Below are 10164 nucleotides of genomic sequence, written 5' to 3' on the forward strand. Positions count from 1 at the left end.
GATGCCAATGTTGGGACCTGCCTTCCATGTCATGTCTGCTGGTTTCCTCTTTGCGAAGGGCAGCTGCGGAGGATGGGGGCAAGGAAGCTTCTCCCTTTGTGCACCTGAGCCCTGAAATCCTTGTCCTCACCCATCCGCTACTGTAGAACTCGAAGTCCAGTCCTTTCTCTTCACATGCCAGGCCAGCTATAATGCATCCAGACAGTAAAGCTTTTTATTGCCATCTCCTGGGCAGAATGGGAACTGCCGCCCCTTGCCCAGCTTTAAAATGCATACTATCATTGAAAATCCCAGACCTGGTTCTTGGTTACAGCCTAAATATGCAGGTCAGACAGATTGTGGATGCCCCAGACTCCTCTTCCCTAATATATTCAGTGTACATGCAGCTATGTCACTGGGCAGGCCAGTGTTTTCATGCTGCTGATTGCAATGACTAAGCCAGGCCCAGTCATCCCAGAGGTGGCTGCAGTGCATCAATCCCAGGCCAGGTTTTAGGGAGCGGCCATGTATGTGATGGTGAAAGTTCAGGGTAGCTGTGGGCCAGACAGAACTGCAGAGTGTGACTGTACCCAGTCGCTTCAGTACAGAATCCCCTTCAGATTCATGGCAATGAGTGTGGCTCATTTGGCACAAGGGATGCTTCAGTGAGGACAGGAAAGCAGGGTCTGTGCTAGTGGCAGCAGTTAGACAGTGACCCCATTAGAGTGTCACAAATCCCATCCATGATACCAACCAGAGCTGGAGATCACACATCCATAGCATAGGGCAGGATTGTGCCCGCTCCGCCTAGGAAGGAAGAGATGACTATTGTCCTTCAAGCCAAACCACCCAGCAGGCAACTCAGCTGTCCAGTGAAGGGGAACCAGCTGAGGCAGGGGACTGGCAATGAAACACAAAGCACTTGATCCTGTGAGCGAGTGATGGGAGTGCCACAGGCTGTCACTATGTCACAGACAGCGGGTAGCCTGTGTGAAACACAGTTGCTGGGGTCCAGGCTGATTGCCAGGGGCCAAATCCCTGAAGCCACTGGCCAAACAGCCTGACAGTCCCAGTGGAGAGGCCCAGGGCCAGGTTATAATTGGTGTGTGTTGAGTAAGGCCTGTCAAGGCTTCAGCCAGGGTCCTACTGTGCAGGGTGCTGCACATGCCACACTGTCAAGGAGACAGTCTTGCCCTGTGTTTTGAGAGTGCTTGGTTACTCAGAGATCCATGTAGACATACGTAGTGAGTTACAGACAAGGTACCAAAGAGGACACTGTTTATAAGGCGTTCTTAGCAAATTCCCTGAACTACTTCTCGCCCCAGAGGGATGTGTCCTGCAAGGTAACAGAGTCTCTTGACTCTCCAGGGCTGCTGGCCAGGCACCTCTCCCCAGGGCACTTAAAAAGAAAGGAAGAAAGGACTGGAAACTGCAGAGTTAAACCACCCCTGTTCTGAGAATAGCTGATGCGCACATCCGGGGGGAAGCACTGCAGAGATTCATAGATGCATAGATTGTTAGGGGCTGGAAGGGACCCTGGAAGATCATCGGGTCCAGCCCCCTGCACTAAGCAGGAAAGATAACTGGGGGTCAGGTGACTCCAGCAAGGTGACGGTCCAGTCTCCTCTTGAAGATTTCCAGGGTAGGTGACTGCACCACCTCTGGAGGGAGCTTATTCCAGTCTGGACACCCTGATTGTAAAGAAATTTTTCCTAATGTTGAGCCTAAATTGTTCTTCCAGGAGTTTGTGGCCATTACTCCTGGTTTTCCTATCAGGTGCCCTGCTGAACAGTTGCTCACCGAGCCCTTGATGTACACCCCTGGTGTAGCAGTAAGCTGCTACCAGGTCCTCTGTCTGAGAATAGTTTCTTTTCTTACAGTCTTGGGGTTTGACACCTTTTGAATCCCATAGAATGAGCAATGATCAAGGAATCAAAGAGCTGGGAGGGACCTCACTGAGACAGTCCCTGCCCTGACTGATTGGCATCTACAGGCGGGCAAAGAGGAAGGGACTGTATGAAGAGGGCAGGTGTGTCGGATCATACCAGCAATCATCCATTTCTTGCGTGCACTGGAAACCACCCTCAACTGCAACTAGGACACGTACAAAGCCAACCCAGCATGGGTCCATCCTGTAGGCAGGGGCACATGAACTTCCCACAATGGGAGCAGGGGGGGACAGTGTTTATGGCATGTCAGCAGCCCTGCAGGTGCACTGTTACCCCTTGTAGCTGCTGCAGGAGTAATTCTCATGTACCTCCAGACAGGAGCATGCACATGGGCAGTTATCATAGGGCAGCTAACTCATGGAAAGGCTCCACCCCCCACAAGAGCCAGTTCATGTGCCCCCATGCCTACAGTCTTTTTATCCATCGGGGTAAAAGAGGATAAAAACCCTGAGTGGACCCTGTGGCCTAAGATCTCAGCAGAGCTACCTGGTATTTGGTGCATGGGAGAGTGGAGGGGGCTAATTGCTGAGCTGAACACATGCTGCTGCTCAACGCACAGGTTTGCAGGCTGGAAGCAGCACATGCTCTATTGCCTGAAGCACAGGCCTGGTCCCAATGGGCTTTGTTCCCGGCTCTGCCATTGTCCTGCTGACGGACCTCCAGAAATCGCTTCCTCGGTTTCCCCGCTGTAAAATGGGGGCAAAGGCAGTCCCCACCACACAGCAGGGCTTGCCAAGGTGTTTAAAGTGCCACCAGGCACCTGCCTGCAAAGGGATGGGTGTTAATAATTCCTTTTACCAGACAAGAACTCTACGGTTAACTGTTTGGCATTGTCTGTTTTGTTCCTTCCCTGTCCCCCGCTGCAGCCCAAATCGAAGTGATCCCATGTAAGATCTGTGGAGACAAGTCTTCAGGGATTCACTATGGAGTCATTACGTGTGAAGGCTGCAAGGTGAGCCCTGGTCTGGGAGATGAAGCAAATCTGTGGCTATCCTCAGGCCTCAGGCTAGCAGGTGTCATGGAGGCGACAGCCCCAGCCTGGAGACTAGGGGAAGGGTGGCTTTGTTTCAGACCTCTTGGACCATGTACCCCCTGCTCAGCAAACACCAGAGCAGCCCCCAGCTGGGGTTTCCATGAAGCCTGAGTCAGATGCCCTGAAGCTCTGGTGAAGATCCCAGCTTAGGTGCTTTCCAGAGGAGGGCTGGATGGGACAGACTGCATAGACCCTCCCTGGCAGTTCCTGGCTCCCGTCATCACTGTCACACCACTTAGTGGGACTACCCTAGTGCACTCCACACTGCCTCCTGCACAGGGGGAACAGCCCCTAGTTCCCACTGGGAATAGTCTGATGCAACAACAGGCAAGGCCTGCTGGGTTCCTAGGTGGGCTCCTTCAGAAGGCCCCTGCAATAGCTCTGCAAGCAGGCTGAGGTCAGGGGAGGGACCCCGTCCCCCTGTCCCCCCATCTGACCTGTCCTCTTGTCCTCGCAGGGCTTCTTCAGGAGAAGCCAACAGAATAACGCCAGCTACTCCTGCTCACGCCAGAGGAACTGCCTGATTGACAGGACCAACCGGAACCGGTGCCAGCACTGCCGCCTGCAGAAGTGCCTGGCCCTGGGCATGTCGCGTGATGGTGAGTCTGCTTCATAGGAGGCTGCTTTGTCTGGGCACCTTGGGAACTCCTGAGCCCTGGGTTGGGCTGATTAATAGAGACCTTTGCTTGGTGGATACTGCTGCAGCCCAGGAGCCAGGAGAGCTGGGCTCTAGCCCCAGCTCCATCACTGCCCTCCCTGCTAGCTCTCTGGGGCAGGCACCATCTCCTAATTAGAGCTAGGTGGATGTAAATCCACTAAAAAATGGAGTTTTGGTGTCTAAAATGATTCATGAAGTCAGCTGAAATTCGGAGGCTAGCTTGGGCCCAGAAAGGAGCGTGGGGTTGTCCAAACCTTTCATTCTGGCCCTTCTTAAACAGGAGGTACCCTTCTGGAAATGCTGATTTTCATTGAAACACTAGATGATCTGCTCAGGTCCCTTCTGACCCTAGAAACTATGAAACTATGAAACTGCCCTAACTTGAAAAACAATACAAAAAAAAAAAAAAGAAAAGAAAGGTTTTTAAAGGGGCTTCAGTAACCCAAAGCAAAATACCTGGCGTTGGACCCACTGGAGCTTTTCAGGTTTTCTTTGTTCCATTGAAAAACTTGAACAAGTCGTGCTCTGCATGGTGCCTCCAAGTTCTAGTTTGCCCACTGCAACCAGCTTGTTGTGTTCTCTGTGCGAAAGGCATATCCCAGGCCTCCTCCCACAGAGGCTTCCCTGGGCTGCAGCAATAATGACGTTGAGAGAAAACCCCATCCAAACACAGTAAATTGTCCTAAGGGTGCCCGGATTCCCTGGCCTCACCCCGCCGTCCTCTGAGCCTGGGGTGGCAGCACTATTGTTAAGCCGTGGTTTGCCAGGCACCATGTGCCACACACCTACTCCTATACCCTTGCTTCATTCTTGCCCCCTCCTTTCCCCAGCGGTGAAATTTGGGCGCATGTCCAAGAAGCAGCGGGACAGCCTGTATGCCGAGGTACAGAAGCACCAGCAGAGTCAGGAGCAGAATGGCATCACCAAGGACGACTCGGAAGGCCTGACCCGCGTCTACACAACCAGTGTGAGCAGTGGGCTCTCCGACCTGGATGACATCTCCACCCTGTCGGACGGGCTCCTCTTTGACTTCCCGCTCACCCCCGAAGGGGGAAGCACCTACTACAACCTTGACCTCCTGACCTCCGCTCAGCCCTCGCCAGACCAGTCCAGCATGGACATCAGTGATGCCAAGCTCATCAAGCAGGAGCCCATCTACGAGCTGATGCTTGAACCAAGCCTCTTCACACACAGCACCTTGGAAGGCAGCCAGCTCACCTCGGATATTTCAGTGATTGAGATTGGTCAGTATACCCGCTGCCCTCTTACAGTATAATGTGGGCTTAGTTTGCCAGGGCTCAGGACAAAATCTGAACACCAGATGAGCTGTGCTGGAAGCACAGGCCTCCAGTGCTGAGCTAAAAGGCCTTTTCCATTAACTAAGACGGGGAGTAGGCTAGTGTCTTCTTCTATGGGGAAACCTGATCTGTGCTGATAGCAGCAGAAAGTACAGTAAGGGCTTCCAGTCTCTGGCATCTCCTCGCCATCCAAAGCCAGCCCAGCCACCCAGCCATAGGCGCTAACTTTGTTTTTCGCCAGTGGGTGCTTGCAGACATAAAAAAAAAACCCCAAACCCCCAGCGCTTTACTTTAAACTCAGCGCATTCCTGCACTGAGCTCCATGAATACCCAGAAGAAGCAGTGCATTACTTCAACCCAGTGCTGCAGCATCTGTAAAGATCGGATGCTTCAGTGGGGCTTTTTTGGCACTTTTATCTAATAGCTGATTGGATAAGCTTTAACTAAAAGCACCAAAAAGCCCTGCTGAAGTGCCCAAACTTTACAGACGCTGCAGTGCCAGACTGAAATAATATGCTGCTTCTTTCAGGAAAGCACGGATTGCTTTTTTTAATGTCTTCAAGCAGGAAATAACTGTGGCTCGTGGGTGCCAGGCACCTGCTTGAGCCCCAGAGCACCCGGAGTCAGTGCCTATGCCAGAAACTACCTCCATGAAGGGCACCACCCAGGAGGCACATGAGTGCTGGACAGCAGGGCTAGTGCATCCCAGAGCAAAGGACTGAGCGTGGGGAAGAGGCTCCAAGGCTGGGCTGTAGCTTCTCAGATCTCCGAGGAGCAAGGGAGCTCATGATGCAGACCCAGCACTCCCATCCTGAAATCACAGGCTCTGCCACCTAAGCTAAAGCAGAATCCTCCTTGGCAGTAGAGTACTTAAGACACACAGGTCTGACTCCTTCCAGCAGCAGGCAGTGATGTGTGTATGTACCTCACAGCTCAGATCCCTGGGCTCCCCATGCACCATCCTAAGCTATGTTGTGGGAAGCTAGCTTTTGAGAACCCACTGACCCTAATACCTAAGGCCCCACCTCTCAGCTGTACTTTGCCTTTGCTCTATAGACCGAATTGCACAGAACGTGGTCAAATCCCACCTGGAGACCTGCCAGTACACAGCCGAGGAGCTCAAGAAACTAGCATGGACATTGTACACCCAAGATGAGCTCCGGAACCTGCAGAACAAGGTAACCACCTTCTGCTTTCTCCTGCTCACAGGGCCCTTGCCTCAGTGCGCCACGCTGCCACAGGATCCCACCCTAGCACTCTGCTTTCCTGGGTCAGCCTACACCTACAGGAGCTCCTCACAGGTCAGGAGCTGTCCTCCTGTTCCTCCCTTAGGGTGCTGTTTGCTTGCCAGCTGGACAGTCCACAGGAGGTGGTGAATGAAGGATGGGATCAGGGGAAGGGTATTGGCCAAAGCTGCTGCCTCATAAGGCTGCCAGTGGCTTGGGATCAAGGGCAGAACCCCACAGCCATGAGCTCAGGGGGTGGCTGTGCAGCTCGGGGGTGGGTTGCCATATTCCCAGGACTGGAGGTGTACATCCCAGAGGGAGGTGCACACTTGTGGTTGGGGCCTGCCTCCAGGGTTGGCATATCCCAGAATGACACAGTACCAAGGGCACCCCTGCTGGCACCCCCCAAGTCCTGAGCCCAGGGAGCTGCAGAGGGGTGGGTGGTGACAGAGGGGAACAGGCTGTCTGAGATGCCGTGTTGTGACTGCAGAGCTGTGAGGCCATGTGGCAGCAGTGCTCCCTGCAGATCTCCAATGCCATCCAGTACGTGGTGGAGTTTGCCAAGCGCATTGACGGCTTCATGGAGCTCTGCCAGAATGACCAGATCATCCTCCTGAAAGCAGGTGAGAGAGCCGGGGACATTGGCTCACCATGCAGATACAGATGGGACCCTGCCTACCCACAGTCCTCAGCTCCCAACAGCTCCAGCTCCTAGGCAGATGAACACATGGTGGTCTAGCCCATGCACTGGCCACCAGGCAGTGCCATCAGGCTGCAAGAGTGAAGATAGTTTGGGGGGCAGTTGTCATGGTGTTAGCACTATAAGGGGCTACCATATACTGGACTTAAATGGGCCCTGGGAACATCAATACTGGCGGTTTGCTGGGACAGGGCCACGTCACTTTACTATGAGCTGGGCTGCTGTGGACTGTAGGACAGGTGGGAGCTGCTTTGCAGAAGCTGCTATAAATTAGAGCACCCTTGAAGCTGCTGTGATTTATGCCTGAGGTCATTCCCATCCCTGGGCCATTCCCATGAGCAAAAAAAGTGGCTGAGAGCCACCCTTCTGTTACTTCACAGCACCTCTGGGAGGTTCAGCCTGGTGACCAAACCAGGAGCTGTCCGGAGCCCAGCAAGGCCCTGCCTGCTCTCTCATGGGCCTGGCTCCTGAAAGCACTGCATGCCCTGCCCGTGTGTGCGCTCTGGACTTCCCTCTGCAGTCAGCTGAGTGACTAACAGAAAGGACCAGAGTTCAGCCTCAAGAGCTAGGTGCGGTCTCAGCCTAAACCCATCTTCCTTCCTGGTGCTCAATTTTGGCAGCTGTCTCTCACCTGGCATGGCAGCACATGCCACTGGTCACACTCTCCAGCATAGGCGACGTATGCCTCCTGAGGCTGGGGGGCATGGCAACCACACACAGGCGGTGACACAGTCATCGGCGGCGAGGGCGGGCTGAGCAGGGACCGGACACAGTGGTGTTGGCAGTGGGGAGGAAGGGGGGAGGGAAATCCCCCCACAGTTAGGTGCCAAGCCCAAAAGTGCTGGTGGCACAACCTGAAGTGCCAGCGGCACTTCTTGGGGGGGTGGGCACCAGCACTCTGCCTGTCCCCCCTGCCCATCACCTAAGCCAAGAGCGAGCACTCACTCTCAGGGAGGCACCAGCACTCTCAGGGGGTGTACATGCACCCCCATGCACCCCATATGCATCACCTATGCTCTCCAGCTTAGCCCCAGGGGACCCTAGCCCTGGCATTCCCATCCGCATGGCTTTCCAGCTTTCTGCAAACAGGGTTCTGGCATTGGGTAGCTGATCTGAATCATCAGCTTTGAGAGGAGCCCCCCACTTTGAGTCCTTCATATCTGGGAAGCACAAGCAGAAACATAACGGCCTCACTTTCAGAGGTGTTGAACTCCCCTGGAACTGCGCCGCTGTCATAGGAGGTTGCGGGGGATCAGTGCCCTCAAATGCAAATCCAGGCGCGCACTGCTATGCACCCAAAATAGAGACCAACAAACTTTGAAGCCACCCTGCTAGGGTGGCTGGTGAGGTTCCACAGCCTGGAGGAGACAAGCCAACATTCACCTTATCTGCCCTCTTCTGCCTGCACTCCAGAGCAGAGCACAGCCTAGTACCCCAGGAGACAGGGCTCACTGACTCCCAGTCACAGTTACCTAGTTAGTGACTAGCCAACAGGCTGCAAATCAATGACCTGGAGTCTGTGCATAGCCACTGATGCCACCTGCTCTGTTCCTTAGCTCTCCCAGCTGTGCACTGCCCTCTGATTATCCCTGCAACCTGGGCCCTGGGTCTGTGTTCAGGAAAATCCCCCAAGCTCTCTCGGATCCTCAGACAGAGCAAGAGAAAAATAAGCAGGCCAGGATCTTGGCTCGCATAAATTGGCACTGAAGCCAGTAGAGCCAAACAGACTCCCACCAGCTGTGAATCAACCCCATAGTAATCTTTTGGTCCAACCCTTCCAGGCTGCCCTCCCTGCTATTCCACATCTGTGTTTAGTGCCATGGAAATAACTCCAGTCAGGGACTAAGACTATGTCCCAAGGCAATAAGGTTTGACTGCTGGATTGACTGCTTCCATTCTGTTATGCATTACTGTTACTCTTGCAACAGAAAACCTGAGCAGGGATTTGGGGCTCAGCTGCACTAGGTGCCACAAACACAGAACAGCAAAGCATTGGGATTATCAACGCAGGAATGATGCACTGGCTTAACTTAAACTGATTCTTACACCATTTTAATTTAACTGGTGAAAAGACCCCTGACTGCTTGCCTTCTGGTTCAAAAGTGATTCTTTCAGTTTGGCTTTAACTTGTCCTCAATCAACCAAAGTTCAACCAATTTAAACTGAGTTAAGCTGAGCCTGTGGAACCATTCACATGGGGTTTGCTCCAATCAGTATAAATTCATAGGACATGTTTCTCCTGCAGGCAAGGCCTGAGCAGAAGGCTGCCCTGCAAAAATAAGGTTTGGTTCCCTCTCTTGGGGCAGAGTCTGTCTGGAAATCAGGTCAGGGATATAGTGTTGACTTCAAACAAATTAATCAAGATACCAGTGCCCTGTGCTGTGTCACTGCTGGGGTTGGCTCCCAGTCAGCCCCCTCAGTGTAAGATCATGTCTCTCTGCAGTGAAAACACTGCCTACCATGAGAGACAAGACCTGGAGCTGAAAGAGCAGAGCCCAGAGTACTCATGAGACAAAGGCCCTGCACTGAGGCCTAATCAAACCCTGTTTCCTTTTCAGTCTCCCATTCTACCTTCATGATCTTTTCTTCCTAAACAGTGATCCCATCTGAGCTCTTGGGTCTCTACTCTGCTGCTCTGGCTGCACTTGCTGTACAGACCCTCTCTATGGTCTGTTCCCAGCCTTCAAGACAAGGAAGGGGAATTCTCACACCAATTATCCCTCCCTGCCTGTCCACTAGTTCTGCCTTAAAGGTGCCTGTCACCAGCCACTGGCAGCTTTGCTACTTGGAAAGATCTGAAGTCAGATGGCAGCCATGCCATCTGTGGTGCCAGATGTGGCAGATATGTGGCAGAGGTGCCAGATGTGTAGATACCGGGACAGCAGGCATGAGGGGTGTGGGCACCAAGTCACCAGGGACCAAGTACCAAATCATTTCAAGGTGGCTTTATAAAAACAATATTTTCTAGCAGATAGAGCAGGGCATGCAGAGCCAGGACTCCTCAGTTCTCTTGCTAGCATTGCCACTGAGTCACTGATACATTTTGCAATTGGTTGGGAACCTGGCCCTCAAGGGCTTTTTAACAACAGCTGCTTGAATGCTGGCCCATAAGGCACGTCACATTCCTATGGTGACTTCTGAGGCCCTGAACTCAGCCTGCTGTATTAGGCGGCTTAATTTCTCCCTGTTGCCATGTCACACACAGCTCTGAGTGCCCTGGGGGAAGGAGTGAGAGAAGCCCCCAGCCCTCAATACACCCTTGTGCCCAGATCAAGTCTCCTCTCTTGTAGCGGTGCTGCTGCCTCTCAGAGTCCCAGGAGG

General features: G+C 53.2%; 1 protein-coding gene across 1 annotated transcript in view; it reads left to right on the forward strand.

Moving 5' to 3' along the window:
- The window catches only part of LOC109294819 (nuclear receptor ROR-beta-like), a 52512-nt gene that overhangs the window by 32858 nt on the left and 9490 nt on the right, over positions 1-10164 (forward strand). The window contains exons 2-6 of the mRNA XM_019513308.1: positions 2795-2880; positions 3419-3560; positions 4450-4863; positions 5974-6095; positions 6634-6766. Of these exons, the coding sequence (XP_019368853.1) occupies positions 2795-2880; positions 3419-3560; positions 4450-4863; positions 5974-6095; positions 6634-6766 (897 nt within the window). The remainder of the gene's footprint in view (positions 1-2794; positions 2881-3418; positions 3561-4449; positions 4864-5973; positions 6096-6633; positions 6767-10164) is intronic.

This window comes from Gavialis gangeticus, unplaced genomic scaffold (genome assembly GCF_001723915.1).
Source record: "Gavialis gangeticus isolate Ggan-Ray unplaced genomic scaffold, GavGan_comp1, whole genome shotgun sequence".
In the NCBI taxonomy this organism is placed as follows: Eukaryota; Metazoa; Chordata; order Crocodylia; family Gavialidae; genus Gavialis; species Gavialis gangeticus.